Source organism: Dermacentor silvarum, chromosome 3 (genome assembly GCF_013339745.2).
Source record: "Dermacentor silvarum isolate Dsil-2018 chromosome 3, BIME_Dsil_1.4, whole genome shotgun sequence".
Lineage (NCBI taxonomy): Eukaryota > Metazoa > Arthropoda > Arachnida > Ixodida > Ixodidae > Dermacentor > Dermacentor silvarum.
The window spans coordinates 58,586,494-58,606,863 of record NC_051156.1 but is presented as its reverse complement, the minus strand read 5'-3'; the positions used below and the strand labels follow the sequence as shown (position 1 = coordinate 58,606,863).

The window sequence follows — 20,370 nt, the reverse complement described above, 5'->3', positions numbered from 1 at the left end:
ATAGTCTACAGGCTTTCCACCCACAATGGTATCGGCGGTTGCCGAAACCCTGCTGCAGAAGTTTAAGCTAGGGCCCAGCAAGGAAGGTGGTCAGTTCCCGAGGAAGTAGCCTATGATGAAAGTTGTTCCTTATATGCATGAAGTCTCGCATAACCTCAGAGGAGCGGTGAGTAGACACGACATGGCAGTAGTATTTTATGGCCCCAACAAGCTTGCCTGCCTTTGCCCTTATATTACCGCAGCAAGGGATAAAAAGCGAGTTTGCCAAAAAAGCCCTTGTCGCCCTTTGTCAAATGCATCAGCGGAGTGGCATACTACATGCAATTTTCCTGTGGGAAGAGCTGTGTCGCTAAACCGGAAGATGTGTAAACGACCGATTCCGGAAAAATTCCTTCAAAATAAAAAAAAAATAATGAACGCACGCATCTAGGGGACCATGTTAACTCTTGAAGCTGTGAGGCCATTTCTTCGAGAAGCAAACATTTTTTGAAAACGCTGCACTGAGCAAGCCTTCTTTCTACGAGAAGGATTTCACATAAAACAGAGGGGTCAGGCCTGCGTCAGTGAGTCGCAGGCTTTTTGGTACGCGAAAGAAATCAGATTTCTCGAACCGTATTTCATGTAGACGAATGTGTCATTTTTTTTCGCCATTAGAGCATCTGGGCATGCGCGTTTCACGTATCTATATTTCATGACAAGGTTGTGGAATAAATAGTTGGCAGAAGCTCTTGTCCCATGTCCCCCACTTCATTGCCGCGTTTCTTTTTTGCGCTCTTTCTTCTTGTCCAGTATGCGGCGATTAGCGCCTGTCAAGCTACGAGCCGCTGACGCACCTACGCTGCCTAGACTCTGCTCCAACGCAGATCGCTTTCGAGACACGACCCGCGCGACCGCGCACCGCTGCGCAGTACGCAGTTGATGCCAGAGCAGAGTACAACGCCGCCCGCTATCCCTCCCCCCTCATCTTTTGTTCGTGCGCTAACTGGAGCAGGTCGTCCTTTTGCTCTCTTAATTGCGCCCGCCCTTCTCCTACTCCCACGACCACGCTCGTGAGCGTAGCCCTTTGTAGGGTTCCCCAGGGAGTGGGATCTTGACTTTTCTCTCGCTACATTATTATGTAGCCTCCACATTTACTGTGTTCACCACCATGGATGCCAACGAGGATTTCGCATCCTCCGACCCTGGCGCAAGCGGTCTCGCCCGCTCCCACAACATCGCAGCTGTTTACACAGCGTGTGGAAGAATGCTTCGTTCACGTCCAACCCATGCCTCCTCAACTAAAGTGAAGAGAGACCAGAAAGCCCCAACCACGACTTCTGGCCGTGGCCGCGCACCACCGAGAAGACTCCCACGCCAGAGGAACAAGGCTCAACACAGCCCTCTGCCGCTGATGACACCGTACCTTCGCCACCATCAGAGACCATCTCTTCCGATGCCCTCAGTGCCCCTGCCGTCGAGGAAGAACCCCCAGTGGTGAGATTCTGTTTTCTCGCGCCTGTTGCCGCGGGTCAACTCACCCCCACGGCTCTACCCTCCACTCCTGCCCTCCACCAAGTCCGTCGCTCCTCGAGCCACGCCCACGGCTTCCGCCGATTGTGACGAAACCGACGCACGCAGTGACGAGAGTCATGAGACCAGCCCCGTATCCTCACCAAGCAACGCCAGCACGTCTCCTGGCTCTTCTGTATATGAACAAACGGCCCCTCAATCGTCACCCTTGACTGTCAGCTCTGAGTCGTCATCTCCCACGGACAGTGACGAAACAACTTCTTCGTCCAGTCACAGTGACGACACAGCATCACCGCAAGCTCCCGCAACCCGCGCCGAGTGCACCGCCACCCCGGCAGTCGGCTCTCCCGACGCCAGCCGCAATTTGATGAGCCAACATGCGCAAACGCGTGCCTGCCCACCCGCATACAGTGGTTCAGTCAGCCCCACCAAAGGGAAAAGCGCGCCCCCCAACACTGTATCCTCTGCTGCAGAAAGTAGAGCACTGCACGGGCCCGGGTCGGCCCGAAAGCCCGGGCCCGGACTTAAAGCCGCGGGCCCGGGCCGGGCTCGGGCTTGAGGCCGCGGGCCTGGACCGGACTCGGGCTTGAAGCCACGGGCCCGGGCCAGACTCGGGCCCGCTCATTAAAGGGCCTAAGTAGGCCTTCGAGCACACGCGACCGTTATGCATTGCATGGTTCAATGCATTCTGTGCCAAGCTGAAGTGACACGTGCAAGATGACTGTCATCATCATCATCAGCCTATATTTATGTCCACTGCAGGACGAAGGCCTCTCCCTGCGATCTCCAATTAACCCTGTCTTGCGCTAGCTGATTCCAACTTGCACCTGCAAATTTCTGACTTCATTACCCCGCCTAGTTTTCTGCCGTCCGCGACTGAGCTTCCCTTCTCTTGGTATCCATTCTGTAACCCTAGTAGTCCACCGGCACACAGGTTTTCCACCCACAATGGTCTCGGTGGTTGCCGAAACATCCTGCAGAAGTTTATTCAAGGGCCCAGCAAGGAAGGTGTTCAGTTCACGAGGAAGTAGCGTATGCTGAAAGTTGTTCCTTATGTACATGAAGTCTCGCATAACTTCAAAGGGGCGGTGAGTTGACACCACATGGCAGTAGGATTTTATGGCCCTAAACTAAATTTTGCCGCCTTGGCCCTTACATCCCCGCAGCAAGGGATAAAAATCGAGTTTGCCAAAAAAGCACGTTTCGCCCTGTGTCAAATGCACCAGCGGAGTGGTATACTACATGTAATTCTTCTGTGGGAAGAGCAGTGTCGTTAAAACCAGAAGATGTGTACACGAACGATTCCGGTAGCATGCCTTCAAAATAAAGAATTCACAGGCCTGCGCGGCACACGCAGTACAGTCACAGCGTAAGCTGGTGGAGCGGCAAAAGAGTAGCAATTTCGGCACCACGCACAGTAGGTCTTCGCCGCAAAGTCACTTCGCATCGTTTCGACGAGAGCGATCTCAACTGTCCGTCCGTCGTCGACGGTGAGCTGCGGCTTGTAATGCTCTCTGTACAGCAGTCTGCTCAGCCCGTTGATGCCTGGCAGTTCCCGCGCAAGTAGCTCTACGATTGGCTTCTTCAGCAACGGTTCGTACCTTGCGAGGAGACGCCATAGCGTGTACTGAAGAGGTACCGAGAACACCTGGCGCACATCTCACATCGGGATTGCATTTATTGTGCGCCTCGTCTGAATAGCATCTCGTCGTCTGCACCTTCGCATGTGGGTTTTGCAGGCGCCTTAACAAGACGGCGCCACCATACTGGCGGAGGCTCGGGTCGTCTGGGCCTGCGCGCCTGTCCAGGGCGCGTTTATAGGGCCTTTTTCTGATGCTGACAGCAAGCGCTTGCGTGGCTGAGTGGTAAAGTATCCGACTCCCACGCAGCTGGCCTGGGTTCTATCCCGGTGGAGTCCGGGTACTTTTTTTCGCATTTCAGGCGATAGCGGTTACGCGACGGCGGCGGACAGCAACGCGAACCGAAACGGTTATTAGAATGAGTCCATAACAGCTTACGATCTAAAAAAGAATGAACGCACCTGTCTAGGGGATCATGTGAACTCTTGAAGCTGTGAGGCCATAGTTTCAAAAAGCAAAGGTTTTTGGAAAACGCTGCACTGAGCAAGACTTCTTTTGACTAGAAGGATTTCACATAAAACAGAGGGGTCAGGCCTGCGTCAGTGAGTCGTAGGTGTTTTGGTACGCGAAATAAATCAGATTGCTCGAACCGTATTTCACATAGTCGAACGTTTCATTTTTTCTGTTACCATTAGAACATCTGGGCATGCGCGTTTCATGTATCTATATTTCATGACCAGGTTTTGGAATAAATAGTTGACAGAAGCTCTTGTCCCATGTCCCCCACTTCTTCAGTATGATATGGTATGATAAACTATATTTAAGTCCTGAAGATCAATCCTTAAGATGACGCAGGCGGCTCATACGTCGGGACAGTAAGGTTTAACCTTACCGCGGTTTCGTGGCCTTCTGGACGGCCTGTACTTGATCTAAAAGAACTCGACTGTGAAGCACTCGCCGCCACCAGTCTCTTTCCTTGTCGCAGTCTGTGAAAGCCACAGAACATTGCCAAAGCATATGATCCAGAGTAATGATGCCATTACACTTGTCGCAGTTAATTGGTACCTCTCTTTCTGGATATAGTTTGTTAATAAAGTTTGGACTCGGATAAGTTCTTGTCTGTAACAATCTCAGAGTCACCGCTAGAGCTCTATTGAGCTGAAGCACTGGGAATTCCCTCCTATTCATGTAGTAATGCTTCGTGACTGCATTACAAGTAAGTAATCGCTCCCTGTTCTCCTCCTGTATATTATTGGGGTCCTGGTCACGTAGTGCACGGATAGTAAGTCCTCGTGCAGCTGCGTTAGCCATCTCGTTTAAATTTCTCCGAGATGCATCGACAGACCCCATGTGTGCAGGAAACCAGCTGATTTCGATGTCTTGGCTGTCCATCCCACCGATCAGCTAGGCAGCCCTTTTGGTTACAGACTTTGGTAAAGTGTCTAATTTGGTAAGTCACTCTCATTCGCGTCCACTTATTATTCCTTAAAGCCAATGCTATCGCTACTTGTTCCGCGACTGTCGCTTCTTTACTCATTATTGTAATAGCATCCCGAGTGAGTCCATCTGCATCTACTACTACAGCCGTAAATGCTTTCTTTCCTCTGACCCATGCAGCATCTACAAAAGCCGCATGTTCTCTGTCCTCTTCTATCTCCTGCAGGACAGCTTTAGCCCTTGCCGTTCTTCTGTCCGCGTTGTGCACCGGGTGCATATTTCTGGGAAAAGGAGTCGTCTTGATGATCTCTCGTATGCTATCTTTTAGTTCTACTGTGTTTTCCGAATTTTCGGATTTGGTTGGGTACTACCTTACCTCTTCGAGTATTGCTCTACCTGACATTGTTTCGGAAAGCCTCTCTCTGTGGGCAGTTTACTGAGCTTCAATTATCTCGGCTATTGTGTTGTGGAGCCCTAGTTTCATTAATTTATCATCCGATGTGCTAACTGATGTTTTGACAAGCCTTTTAATTAATCTGTTCAACTTATTTAGCTTTGTCTGTGTCCACCTAAGCATCCCTGCTACATATGAGAAGTGACACAAGGCGAGAGCGTGGGCCAGTCTCATGGCGCTCTCCTCTCCCAACCCTCTGTGGCTGTTAGTGATTCTCCTTAGCAGTCATATTACCTCCTCAGTCTTGCTTGTGATGTATTGTTTTTCCATTTGCCCCGTTTGCCTCCAGGAATAACCCTAAGACTCTAATGGATTCGAATTGCTTAATAGTTTCGCCTGCCTTCGTGTTTAGTACTAACCTGGGTTCTTCCTCGGGAACATATCCCCTCGGCTTTCTACCCATTCTCCTGTTACTGAGTACTAGGAGTTCAGACTTCTCAGCAGAGCATTTCAGTCCCACTTCTGCACTGCCGCGTTTGTTTTTTGCGCTCTTTGTTCTTGTCCAGTAAGCACCAACTAGCGTCTGTCAAATTTCTTTTAAGTTCAGCTGATGGGCGTATAGCTGGATCTTGTAATTTAAGGATTATAGCAAAATATATCTTATAATTTTTGAACAATACCTGTACATTGTATTAGAGCCTATACGCCACGGCCCCTGAAGTTAGTGTAAGTCTTGATGCATAAATGTCACAATTTTGAATGTGTATGATAGCTACATTGTGCAATGGCGGAAGGTTTTTAACTGGCACATTACCTTTATGATTGGATCATCATCATCATCATCCTATATTTCTGTCCCCTGCAGGACGAAGGCCCCTCCCTGCGACACAGAACATACGGCCAATGAGAGTTTTTTTTTTTTTCTATGCCGGACGCGACCATCGAAGAGTGAGCCCTTAACAGATTCCCTGTAAATATCTGAACGAGAACCGAGAAAGCAAGCCTCGCACAAGTCTACCCGTGGCTAACCTTAACAATGCCTGAGCTCAGTAGCCCGTGAATGAAGGAAGAAACAGCTCTGTTTGTACACTTTTGCACCTTCAGAACCTTTGAAAGCCATCCCTAACATAAAACAAAAAAAAAAAAATCGGGCAAGTTTGCACTCGGTCGCGGAAAGCTTAGGCACAGCGAAGCTTACTGGCTGCTACTGCTAGGTATGAACTTGGTTGCTGCAATGTCTTGGTTTAACTTACCTGCGCATGTAGGAAGGTATTCTCGAGCGATAATTTCGGAGGCACCTTCCCTTTCGCGACATTTCGCGTGACTAGCGCTGGACGCGTGGGCGCCTACGAGCGACAGCGCTTCTGGCATGCCACAACCGCAGGCAGGCTAAGCAAGGTTGGCACAGTGCCAAGAACGCTGCTGCCAGCTTCGCTGTGTCGTGAGTACAGTGTACTAGAAGAGTTGTAGTGCGCTCACACCGCGGCAGAGCTTGACGCACTTCATGTTGCCGCCGAAAGTGGCGCAGTTCGCAGCGTCACCTGAAACTTTCCTACGCGTCGCGGTAAAACAGCTATCGCGTGTTGCTGTTTTCACCGAATAAAAGTAAAATGCACGACGTGCAGCGCACGAAAGTTCTTTTGGTGCACCTTCGCAGTGTGCAGTGAAATAAATTACTACTGTTGCGGCTGATCTACAGTGGGTTGGCGATTTTTTTTTAGCCGGAGGCACGGATGAACTAGCCTTGCTATTCATGCTGTTCTGTTAAAGGCTTGATACGGCCGCTGCAGTCACGGTAGCAAGAGGCACTCGAGTTTTTTCTGCAGCTGATCGATAAAATGGTCAGTGTGGTTTCGCCACAACGACCGCGCATCCGCGTTTCCAGCACCACCGCGCCGAATTTAACCACCACTTCGAGTTTTTTTGTTTGTTTTTTCGCAGGTAAGGCGTGCAGCGCCTTAGACATTTTCACGTTGCCCCATCTATTCACGAAATTAAATATTTAGGTATCACTGTTGCACATTTTAAGCTGGTTAGCTGGTTATTTATGTATTACATCTTTCGTAACGTTAATGCGACATGAAATCGAAAGGATGAAAATACCAGGTACACCGGTGAGCAAAAGTATACAGACCACAGGGTCGCCGAAAAAACTCAATTTCTTCGTAATTAACATGCATAAAGTGGAATTGACCAGTACACGTTAAAGCTCGATCGCAATGCCAAGATTGGACTGCAGTCCTCAATTTCAAGTTGCATTCGCAGGCAGTTAAAAAAAATCAGCTTTATCGCGCAATCCCTGGTCCATATACTTTTACTCACGGGTGTACATTTCTGCAATAATTAACAATGTTTATTTACAACGAAGTATAGAATGATCCTGGAAGAGACGGGAGCAGCCGGTGAAAATTCCGAATAGCTACTGTCTAGTGCGCTTCGGCTTTTCTTCGCGGTTGCTTCGTCCCTTTCACACCATTTCCTTTTGTTCCTGGGCTTCGGTGTCGTCTTCGTCACGTACTTTGGTAAATTCGGAAGAATCGTGGGAACAGCGTTTTCTGATAGCAGTGGCAATTGTCACGAGGAATTCACACCTCTTTGCATTCTATATTTATAAGGTGTACATGTCCCTAATTATGAATCGCGGTTCGAAGTGTAAATCACAGACTCGCAAGATTCCCCCAGTGTCTTATCTGCGCGGTTGAGGTTCCTCTCCAATTCCTTTCGCCGTTCTTCATCACGTGGAACGCTGAGCAAAGACGCCTTTGGTGCATCTTTCACACGACTGTAGGCAGATCTGCACTCGGGTTCAAAGCAGTATTTTCGACGGCGGCTAGCCATTCTCACTCACTAAGAGTGCACATTGAGTAAAGCGTCAAGCAGAGAGCAAGCAGAGAGGATACTGCTGAAAACGCCGGCGGGACTTGCAGTCGAGAGCCGACAACGTCGACATTAAATGGTTAGTTTTCAGAAAGGAAAGGTTTGCGCTATCTTCTGCAGCCCTTGAGGGAGAACGGTCAACGTCGCGATCCAACAGAACGTACTCCATACCAAGCGAGGGAAGTTTTCAGGAGAAACTGGCGGCAGCGCCTCTGGCGGGCGCCGGGGCAGGCGACACTGAGTGCGCCGCGGCGACGCGGCGCAGGGATATGGCAGTGAGCACACTGCCCCTATTCTAGTACACTGTAGTCGTGAGCTTTGCGCGGCCCCGTGCAAGCTTTCGTCTTTCTTTTTTCTCCTGGCTCAGCGCGCCACCGAGAGAAGAAAGGCAGTGGTCGGGAAGGCAAAACTGGCGAGGAGGAGACCGCGTGCGCATAACGTGCGCATGCACGCGGTATCCTCCTCTTCTAATTCTTCAATGAAGCGGGTAGCCAGGAGACACCCAAAGCACATCAAATCCCTTGTGAATGCGTCGTCACAGCAACTCGACGCCCAACTGTCAAGGCGGCGACTGCGCCAAGACGCTGAAAAAAAAAGAAATAGATACAGAAAAGGGCGCGAGAAATACCACGTGACGGTGGTCAAACAATTAGGAGACGCAGACCTTCTCTCCCGCGTCCTCTCATGCTCCTTTCTGCAACTGCGGCGGCAAGATAACAGAATGTCGCTGCCTTTAGTTTTAACGCGACAGCGTTAATGGCCCCGTGTCGCAGAAAATCCGGCGTCGGCAACCGGCGTCGGCGTGCGATGTCAGAGGGTGGCGGAGAAAATCATCCCCAACCACTCCGACCGCGCAGGCCTTCCACGTAGTGCAAGTTTTGTGAACAAAAATTGAATTTATCACAGTGAAATCCATCAGAAAAATGGTTAAGTACTACTTTTTACCAATCGGCGTCGTATTCACCGTCGGATTGTTTACCTCTCGGCGTCGGATTGTAATTTGAATGTACAAGAAAACCTAATTCTGCTACGAGGAAACAAAAACACAAACCCCATTTCCAGCATGTCTAACAGAACTACAGCTGCGCGTTCGGGTACTTTACTTGCGAAAATTATATCCAGATGGCGCTCGCATCCTAGGCAGGGATATGACAAGGAGCTTATGACAAAGGAGCTTATGACAACGTAGACAGGGAATCGTTATGGAATATCATTCAGCACGAAGGCATAGATGACGATTTCATGGAGCTGCTGAGGGACAACCAAGTACAAGTGGTAAGGGAAGGTCGAAAAGGAAATGAAATGGTGGGAATTCACCAAGGATTGAAGCAAGGATGCCCTCTGTCACCATTGTTGTTCACGCTTTACGTCAAGGGTATAGAAAGACGACTGGAAAACAGCGAATTCGGTTTTGATTAATCATACATGCGTAATGGACAAATGGTGCAACAGAAGGTCTCTGGACTGATGTACGCAGACGACATTGTGATACTAGCGGACAATAAAAAAAGATTTGCAGATACTTGCGAATATCTGTGGGAATGCAGCGACAAATCTAGGCCTTAAGTTTAGCACAGAGAAATCAGGAATTATGATCTTTAATGAAGAGACGAGTAACTTTGTGGTGTCAATACAACAGCAAGTAATACCCATAGTGAAGGAATATAAGTACTTCGGCGTACACATAAACGACAGAAAGAATCACTCAAGCAACCACTAAGATAATCTGAAAATAACGGGGAAGCGGAATGCAGCAATAATGAAACACAGGGCACTGTGGGGCCACAATAAGTATGAGGCGGTGCGTGGAATCTGGAAAGGAGTAATGGTGGCAGCGCTAACATTCGCAAACGTCATTCTATATTTAAAATCGGATATCTTGTCGGGTTTGGAAGTTAACCAAACATCAGTAGGCCGGTTGTCTTTTGGAGCGCACGGTAATACCACAAATGAGGCAGTGCAGGGTGACATGGGTTGGGCTTAATTTGAAGTCAGAGAAGCACAGAGCAAAATTAGTTTTGAAGAAAGGCTCAGGAACATGGATGAAAATAAATGGGCGGCTAAAGTGCACAAGTATCTCTACCTGAAAAGCGTGGACACAGAATGGAGGAAGAGGTCAAGGAAGTTTGCAACCAAGTTCAGGATAATCGAACCTGTAAACAGGCAACCAGGAGTCTTCAGAAAGAAAGTGAATGAAATAGAGACCGTGAATTGGAAAAAAGGATGGAAGCAAAAAGAACAATGGAGATTTACAAGAATGAGAAGAAATAAATTAGAACGAAAAATCTGTACGATAACACCTTGGTATTTGAGGCTCGAGCCGGTTGCCTAAGGACCAAAACATACCGGAGCTAATATTCGTAACTAGATGAGGCATGTGTATTCTGCAGTAAAGATCCAGAGACCAATCAGCACATCCTAATGGAATGCGACGGGATCCACCCAGCGAGAACCGTAGGTAATGTGTAACTCCCAGAAGCGCTTGCGTTTAAAGTGGAAGGAAACATCAACAGATCAGCCGAAGACATAAGCAAGAGACGATTAGAGTACTGGTGGAAAAAAAGCAGGGAAAAGATAGTTACGACCTGATCTCTTAAAATCATAGGTAGCGGTACAAGGTAAATTTTTGAAAAAGAAAAAGAATAATGAGAGGTATACAAAATGCTAGATAAAGAACATGTATAGTATACCTGATTAAATCAAGCAGTCTACGTGACTATTTGTCGCCGCCCCCGTTTCAAAGGGGATGCCAATTAATCATCATCACCATCTGTCAAATTGGGAATTCACCTACTAATTAGTTTTGGATAGGGGCAATAGCAAAGAAATAATAAAATATTAAAAATGGTGCTAGGGCCTTCACATTTTAATATAAGACCACTTACATTGCCCCAGGAAGAACGACTTTTCAGCAATGCATTTCTGTTTAAAAATTAAGCTGACTATAAGGGGATCAGTGTAAGCGTTGTCTTTGTAAGCTGGCTTTCCCACGTTCAGTGCTGCAGTGAATGAAGCCTACTTGCCGTATGCGAACGATGCTATGTGAAAGGGTCCCGAGAACGCTATCGCGTTCTACTCTTAAAGGAAAAGCTTAAGCGTCCTCCAAATTTTTATTCAGGGGGCTTAGTCAGCTTTACTCAGCTCAACCGAGCGAGGGATCGCTGAGCTAAATCTATTCCTTCCGTGCGGCGCTTCGCTGCCGTCTCCACTCGCCCGCTCGTTCCACTGGCATGTAAACTCGCTCAACTATAACACTCTGATATCTTCAGGGCGGACTCGAGGCACAGAGAAGCAATGGCTCTTGTTATTGTCTTCGAATGAGACGAGTGAAAAGGTTAAATCCCTGTTTTGCCCTAAGTTTGAGTTTGAATTTATTAAACAACATGGTACATGAGAAATGTCTACATGATCAGCACAAGTGGCCCCCAGAAAAGCTAAAATTATCAGCTTAAAACTGTAGTGAATCCTTTTTTCTGCCTTTTTTTGCAGAGGGTGCGGATTTTTGTATTTTCAAAGCGAGAGCCAGCGAGCTTTACTAGTGCTTGGTTTAGCCGTATTAGCATTCATACCATACAGAATAGTGTCCTGTGGGAAGAAAGATCTGTCCACCCGGAAGGTGTGTAAACTACCGAATCCGGGACCACGCATTGAACACAAGAAAGAGTAACGCATCTAGCGGACTACATGAATTACTGAGATTGTGATGCACTGTTTCAAGAAGCAAATATTCTTTCCAAAAGCTGCAATGAGCAAGTCCGCTTGTTATTGGGACGGTTTCACATTAAGAAAGGGAGTAGGGCTGTTTCTGTGAGCCCTCGGTTTCTCTGCACTCGAAATAAATCTCATTTCTCGAGGCGTATATCACATATTCAATACTGTTTATTTTTGTTGCCATTAACATATCAGCGCATGCGCGAATCGTGTATTTAAATATTTCAGGATGCCGTTGTGAAATAAACAGTTGACAGTAGCGCTGGTCATGTGTCCACCCTCTTTAGGCAGTTGAAGATTGAGAAGCTGTACATTTAACCCCGGGTACCCTGAAGGTGTAATGCCTTGCTTGATATTCCCAGGGTTAGTCTCTACTTGTATTCTGTGGAAAACGTGCACAGACTTCATCCTCTAAGAAAGCATTGTATCCACTTGGAACGCGGGCTCTTCCCATCCCAAAGACTGCTGAAAAGTAAACAAGCGATACCCGTTATCTGTCTTTTTTTTTCGGTCCATGTGGAAGATGCAATTTGTTTCCGTCTCTTTAACCAGAGACCGCTGGAGCCCTTGCGTGAATGGGATCGATAGAGGGATACAAAGTGGTTTCCTGAGCGTATTTTCTTTTTTTTTTCCTTTCGCGCCGTACGTCTGGCGGCTGCAGTCACTACCGTCGAGGCTAGTCCGTAACCCTCGTGTGATACTCAGAGCGTGTTCCTGGTACGCACGGAGTATATAAATGGCCTAGAACAGGGCGCTAACGCAAACACATTCTTCTAGCACGCCCAAGGAGCAGCATCCCGAAGCCATAAACGCCCTGGTGAGTAACCTAACTTAAGCAGAGCGACCAAAATGGCGCAGAATTCATTTCCGTGCTTTTGGGTGTGCTCAGTGCCAACCCAGTTAACGAAGCGGTTAGGTCTAACCTACACGACTACAGCATTGCAGAATATTTGTAAATTAGTGTGTATCAAATAGTGGTGCGTGGGAGCAAATAAAAGTTAAGAAAGTTTATAACGCGAGTTTAAGCCCGCTAAATATGCGTTTCACCATGTGCTTATCGCACAAATCACACTATGCATGGAATTCACTGCGGTGTTGAAGAACAAACTTTAGACTTGATTGCAATGTAGTCCTAAGGCACTTGTCCGCACGATCACGAACTTGTAGTCGCTTCCCCTAACCACAATATTATAGCCTAAATAGCAGTCAGTGAATTTTACCGGCTAAGGATACAAGCCTAATCTCATGTCTAAATATCCTATCGGTCAGACATAATGTGGTAATTATAGTTCATTCCTTTAATTACCGCAAGGTTCTAGTTACAGTAGACTGTAGAGGTTGGCGCCCAAACGAAAGTGCAATGTTACGATGTTGCGTTTTGAAGTGAGGCCATATTGAAAAAAAATCGCATTGCGCTACACAACAAATTATACGTTTCAAATTTTCTATACGGTAATAGTTACTAGTTTTCACGCAGTATACGAGTAGCATTGTTGGAGCTCTAACTGATATTGTGGCCATCAAAAGTGGCTTTAGTCACTGTGAATGTTCTCCACGTTGACATAAAATTATTGGGGATAATTTAGTTTGTTAACTAAGATTAGATTGTCCGCGCCATTAGCAAGGTGCGGTGAGAGCACAGCTAACCCAGATAAAAAAATTCTATACCGTTTTTTTGAGGGACAGGCAAAAAATGTTCGTGCGCTGAGACATTAGCTCACAACATTTGTTTTTTTTTTAGATAACAAACACATAATTGTGAAGCATTTGACATACTTAGCAATAAGAGAGCCCTAGAATATGTTTTTCTTTTTTTCAAGTGGAATGTACATTTCCATAGTAATAAACGAGCTGTCCGCACTGCGAAAATTGGTTTTCTTCCACTGACATTATTAAATATACGCACTGTATAGGTGCAATGACAGATCTCGCAATGTGAAACACAGGGGGCGTTCATTGTTGCTTGTCGCAATGTTTTTGCGAAACCACAAAGCTGTATCTTATCTTACGACATTTTCTTAAAGAAAACATGATTATCTCGGCTCTTCAAGGTTATGACATCATTATAATTATTATATTATCAGTGCACATAAAGCTCAAGAGGCTAGCGATGTCCCTTGAGCAATACGTTATCGCAGAAATTTACATACATAAAGCCAGCCCTTATCCTAATTCATGTCTGGATAAACTAGTCAATTCGGAACATTGGCTAGACATATGAACCTTACCTTGTAAGGAATGACTAAGTCGACTTAACCTGCGCAGAATACTGCCGTTGTCCTTTCCGCCATCGTAGCCCCCCGCAGGGGCGTCTGCGTCAGCAGGCGTTTGGTGTGTTGCGACACCACGTACCCGAGCACACGAGGGTTGGACCCTCCCACGCTTAACCGTGCGTGGCTTAGCCGTGTCCGGGGAAAGGGGGATCCTGGGGGTTGAGCCGATGCCGGGTGTTTGGACCTTTAAGGCCCCTCGGCGGAGGCAACACACCCCTTTGGCCTCTGCTTCACGTAGACGGCACCCCCGGACTGACCCACCCGGGGGAAATCGGTAGTTGCCTTTTCCTGTCCCCCTCTCAAGTCTTCGTCTTTCCCTCTCACTTTCAATCTTTCCTGTCTTCTACTCACTTCGTTTACTTCTCGTTTTTCCAGGCAGCAAGGGTTAACCGTGTGTATTTATCCAATCTTGGGTACATATATTAGGTTATAGCGGCGTTGCATAGCTGGCGTCTACAGGTATTTTCCTAACCTCGTAGCGTCCCCTTGTTGGGCTCGGTGGTGGGTGGCTACCATCGCCGCCGAATATTCAAAGAATGTCATGGCAAATGCATTCCCCCCCTTCCAGATCGCCCTAACAAAAGAGGGCGCACCGAAGCAACTTTTGATTTTACTTTTCGAAGCAACCCAGAAACATTCCCACGTTACCACGTAATGCACAGTGAAGGAACCACTCCTGTAAGAAAGCTATCACCATTCTTAGTGTCGAAATGCCTCGTAGAAAAAATTGGGAAACAATACAAGGCCTCAAAGATGTCAAGTGGGGACCTCCTCCTCGAACTCAAAACCAAAGACCAAGTGGAAAAGCTGGCTGATCTCACCAATATCGGTGATATCAAAGTCACACTCTCAGCACACCGTTCTCTAAACACAAGCAGGGGCGTGATTTCAGAAGAAGATTTCTTAAATCTGAGTGATGAAGAACTCCTTGAAGGGTTCCAAGAACAAAATGTAATCAAGGCTCAAAGAATAACTCTCCGAAGAAACGACGAACAAATCCCCACCAAGCACGTCATACTTACCTTTGCTACGAGTATTGTGCCTAGTTCACTTGAAGCAGGATATGTCAAAATCGACGTGAGACCGTATATCCCCAACCCGAGGCGGTGTTTCAAGTGCCAGAGGTTCGGACATGCTTCACAATCATGCAGAGGGAAATCAACATGTGCAAAGTGTAGTGCCAATGATCACCAGTCGGACAACTGCAATGCTCCTCCACACTGTACAAACTGCAAGGGAGATCATCCAGCGTATTCACGATCTTGCCCTTGCTGGAAGAAAGAAAAAGAGATAATTGCACTCACGGTGAAAGAGAAGATTTCTTTTTATGAAGCAAGGAAAAAACTATCGCACTTACCTCAAACATCCTATGCGAGTGCGGCGCGGCAGGGGGCAGCGCCACAGTGGTCTCAGGGGTCTACAGGGATCACAGTCAGTGGCCCAGTAGTAACTCCACCCGCCCCCTTGGTAGCAGCAGTCAGTGCTGCTCCATCGTCATCCAAGACCGGCCTGCAGACCCCGGTTTCGCAGGGCCCTAGGCTAAATCGAACTCCAAGGCCTGAGACGCGCGTCTCAGTGCCTGGTTCTCGATCATCCAGCGCCTCCGAGAAGGCTATAGAGATCGACACAAAAACTCCAGCGTCCTCGACGCCAAAAGATCAGCGCTCTCTGGAGCGCACTAAGAAAGATAAACTCTTAGTAACTGCGCCAAAAAAGGGACCGGTAACCTGAACGGTTACCGCTCTCACATTAGTTCAATCCCTTTAACTCATGTCACCTAAAACCTTTGAGTTCATACACATAAATTAACATTCTCAATTCCGCCACTATGGCTTTTATCGTGCACTGGAATTGTAGAGGCCTAATTCATAACTTAGGTGACATTAAAGACATAACAAATAAGTTCTCGCCAGTCGCATTTTGCCTACAGGAAACGAATTTAGGCCCTAAAAATAGTCAATTGCTCAAAGGTTTCACCATCGTCCGAAAGGACCGCGAACAGTCTAGCCGTTTGTCAGGAGGAGTTGCTATAGTCGTGCAAGGTGGCACTCCTACCCGAAACGTTCCATTAAATACCTCTCTCGAGGCTGTAGCCATCACTGTTCTCTCATATAAAACTATTACCATCTGTTCAACTTATATTCCACCTCATGCCCACGTTACGATTAGAGAGATGGAAGACCTAATACAACAGCTGCCTGAGCCTTTTCTTTTAGTTGGAGATTTTAATGCACATTATGCTCTTTGGGGCAGCGATAAAACTGACCAAAGAGGGCAGCTTATTGAAGATTTTATTTTATCAAATAATGTTTGTCTTTTAAACTCAGGTGCACCAACCTATTTCTCGCCTACCTCACGTAACTTTAGTTGTCTCGATTTAGCCTTCTGCTCACCATGTGTTTTTAATGATTTTAAGTGGGAAGTCCTGGACACTTCATATGGAAGTGATCATTTGCCAGCAGTCATCAAACTTTCATCCCCATTACCTATCATAAGCTCTAAACCACGTCGCTGGAAGTTACAACACGCAGACTGGCCTCTATTTACGGAGACCGCAAAACTTGAAGACGTCCTTTTAACGGAACTAAACATAGATGAAATGAATGAAAAACTCACAGCAGTCCTGATAGCAGCAGCAGAAAAGGCAATACCCCAATCATCAAACATTGTGCGAAAGAAGCTAAACCCCTGGTGGACCCCAGAGTGCACACAAGCAAAGAAACAGCAAAATAAGGCTTGGGGTATCCTGAGAAGGTACCCCACTTATAACAACCTGATAAACTTCAAACAGGCTAAAGCTAAAGCGCGATACGTCCGGAGGCAAGCAGAAAAATCATCATGGCAACTATACGTGACCTCAATAAATAGTTCAATCACATCCAAAAAGTTGTGGGATCAGCTCAGGAAGTTCAGGGGAGATTATTCGTCCTATACAGTACCTCTACTGACAGCTCCAGGCATACAGACAACACTACACGAACAAGCTGACATACTAGGGGAACACTTTTATAATGTTTCCAGCTCAGCGAACTACTCTGGTACATTTCTAAAATACAAACAGTCTGCAGAGAAACAGAAACTGCCTATTACATGGACATCAAGTGAACCCTACAATGCTCCCCTAACACTTCAGGAATTAAACAGGGTACTTTCTGCTGGCAAGAAAACAGCAGTTGGCCATGACCGCATTCATTATTCAATGCTTTCCCACCTTTCACTGGCATCCGTAAAATCACTACTAGAATTTTTCAACAAAATATGGGATACAGGCATAATACCAAAATCCTGGAAAAACGCAATCATAGTACCTTTCCTGAAAGCCGGAAAACCACCTACATCTCCCAGCAGCTACCGACCCATTGCTCTGACAAGCTGCTTAGCAAAATCCTACGAAAGCATTATAAATACAAGGCTGACATTCATTCTTGAAACACAAAACATGCTAGACATTCACCAGTGTGGGTATAAAAAGAACTGCTCAACAACCGATCACCTTGTCCGACTAGAACAAGAAATACGGAATGCTTTTCTGCATAAACAGCACTGCCTTACAGTTTTCTTTGACCTGGAAAAAGCATACGACACCACGTGGAGATTTGGCATACTAAGAGATCTGGCGGATCTAGGGATCCATGGAAAAATTCTTAAGTGTCTAGCCGACTTTCTGTGTGACCGAACATTTCAAGTCCGTCTAGGAACGGCGTTGTCACGCATATTCGTCCAGGAAAATGGTGTACCCCAGGGATGTATACTAAGTACAACTCTGTTCGTGGTGAAAATGAACTCCGTAAATAGAATAATTCCATCTTCTCTCATGCATTCATTATACGTTGACGATCTCCAAATTGCGTGCCGAGGATCAAACATGGTAACCTGCGAACGACAAGTTCAAATCGCACTAAATAAACTAACACAATGGGCAACCGAAAACGGTTTTCGTTTCTCCACTGAAAAACTGTCGCTGTGGTCTTCTCCCAAAAAAGGGGCTTATATCCAGACCCTGTTCTGAAGATGCACCAATCTGTTCTACCAGTTAGAAAAGAACACAAGTTTCTAGGCGTTATGTTTGATAAGAAGCTAAACTTTATAGCACACATAAACACTTTGAAAATAAAAGCCAACAATGCACTGAACATACTTAAAGTCTTATCACGCAAACGCTGGGGATCTGACCGGAAATGCCTCCTGCATATATACCGATCCTTGGTACGTAGCAAAATAGACTACGGCTGTGTAGTCTATGGGTCAGCCAGACAGTCTTACCTCGCGCGACTAGATCCAGTACACAATCTAGGGCTACGCTTAGCAACTGGTGCCTACAGAACTTCCCCTGTTCCTAGTCTGTATGCAGAAACTAACGAGCCATCGCTGGAACAAAGAAGAACACAACTCATGCTAACTTACGTTCTCAGAGTTCGATCATCACCAGAACATATATGCTATGACATTGTCGCATACTGTACCACGCGAATACACTACACTAACAAACCACATGCCATCAAACCTCTCATACTTCGATTCGAAGAAAAGTGTCACGAGTGCAGTATCCCAAAAGAGGCACTTGATGTTGCAGAGAAGCCATCCAGATTAGCCCCCTGGTGCGACTTTACACGTTTTCTAGATTTATCACTAACACACCTTAAGAAACAGGATACCCCACAGGAGCACATGATACAAGAGGTCCGCACAATACAAGAAACATATAGTACTTACAACGAGTTTTACACAGACGGTTCAAAGACACGTGATTACGTGGGAAGCAGTGTCATATCAGGAACATGGGAACAGACTGTTAGACTCCCCCTATTCGTCTCTGTTTTCACAGCCGAATGTTATGCTCTGTGGATGGCAGTGCAAGAAGTTGTAAATGGAAAGCACAAGAAAGCAGTCATTTACACAGACTCCCTAAGTACTCTAAGAGCCCTTAACTTAAAATCGGAGCAAAAACCTCTCATCGGCGACATCCTACACACACTGTCACGCGTAAATCAAAACCACTCAATTCGTTTCTGCTGGGTCCCAAGTCACGTTGGGATCCAAGGAAATGAAAAGGCGGATATGTGCGCTGCTAATGCGAAACACAAAACTATATCTAAAATAAAGCTACCTTTGAAGGATGGGCTTCGAGCTATTTGCAGAGCACTAAATAACAAATGGCAATGTCATTGGAACATGAACACTAATAATAAATTGCACATCATCAAACCGGTACTAGGTGAATGGAAAACCTGCTATCACCAAGAGCGCTTCATGGAGGTAATTTTAGCCAGACTCCGAATAGGGCACACACACCTCACGCACAATTATCTACTCACAAAGGAAGCACAACCGGTATGTGATAAATGTCAAGAACCACTTACGGTACTACACATTCTAATTACATGCCCACATACTGAAAGACAAAGACAAAAACATTTCCACGATCTATACAATTCACATATACCACTACACCCCATTCTCATTTTGGGAGACGATTCCCTTGTCCCTTTTACAGATGTAGTGAATTTTTTGGACGAAGTAGGCTCTTTGAACAGACTCTAAATAACGCATGTCTTACTCTTTTCTATCACTGACTTTAACACCCTGTGACTGGCGCAGCAAAGCCTAAGTCGCTTTTGCGCCAATAAACCCAATCTAACTAACTAACTAGCCATCGTAGCCTGTGCGTTTGCCGGGGGACTCCTCGGTGGCTACGGTCTTGGTGGTCTTGGCTACGGCGGCTACGGCCTCGGATACGGCGGCGGCTTGGGATACGGCGGAGGCTACGGCGGAGGCTACGGCGTCGGGGGTGCAGGCCTTGGAGGCGTAGGCGTCGGCAGCAGCGTCGCTCTACTTAGCGGAGGACCTCCATTTGCCAAGGCCGTGGCCGGACCAGCTTTCTTGGTAAGGACGGTTCACCACGTCAACAAAGTCAGCGGCGGAGGAGCCCTTCTCGCTCACTCTGGCCTCGGCGGTGGGTACGGAGGCGCCTACGGATATGGCGGAGGCTACGGATACGGAGGTGGCTACGGCTATGGTGGTGGCTACGGTGGATATGGAGGCGGCTACGGCTATGGTGGTGGCTACGGTGGATACGGCTACAAGGGCTGACCGAGTTTATTAGGAGTGCATGTAATTTTTATTCCTGGTGTAAATGCAGCTTGGGATCGCCGCTTGTGGTGACCTCATGACAGCGAGTACATGATTGCCTTAGTGGCCTAAGAAGAAGGACTACGAGTAATGCAGTCAAGTGCGTCATTGTTTAGTGACATACCTCTTCATTGAGGACATCGAGCTCACCGAATTCATTGTAAATTTTTCTTTTCGCTAGACAAAAATAAAAATATGAAGATTGAGACCATGTGTGGCATCGTCCTTGCAAAGCCATTATTACCTGAATGTCTATATGTTTTATTGATGTCGGCGATTCTCAAATTCTACAAGTGAATAAATTCACACATGACAAATTTCATTGTGATTTGCTAACGTTAAACCCTCGATGCAGAATTTCACCGCAGCGGCGATGTAGTATCCTTCCATTTGCGTGGGAAGAACCACGGAGTGTTGAAATGTCAGGCTATGATTGAAAGATTGGAAACATGTGGAAGAG

At 46.8% G+C, this 20,370-nt stretch overlaps 1 protein-coding gene across 1 annotated transcript; it reads left to right on the top strand.

The window, feature by feature from the left end:
• The first annotated feature begins 25 nt into the window (after window positions 1-25).
• On the top strand, window positions 26-19,871 carry LOC119444397 (uncharacterized). Its single transcript, XM_037708802.1, has 2 exons — window positions 26-89; window positions 19,432-19,871. The coding sequence occupies exons 1-2, from the start codon at window positions 26-28 to the stop codon at window positions 19,869-19,871; spliced, it is 504 nt and encodes a 167-aa protein (XP_037564730.1).
• Window positions 19,872-20,370: the final 499 nt, after the last annotated feature.

What these genes read in the sequence shown, in the direction of transcription:
- LOC119444397 (XM_037708802.1), top strand. Translation starts at nt 26, where the DNA reads ATGGTATCGGCGGTTGCCGAAACCCTGCTGCAGAAGTTTAAGCTAGGG. An exon ending in AGGGCCCAGCAAGGAAGGTG is followed by an intron (nt 90 to 19,431) that starts GTCAGTTCCCGA and finishes CTAACTAACTAG; the next exon opens with CCATCGTAGCCTGTGCGTTT.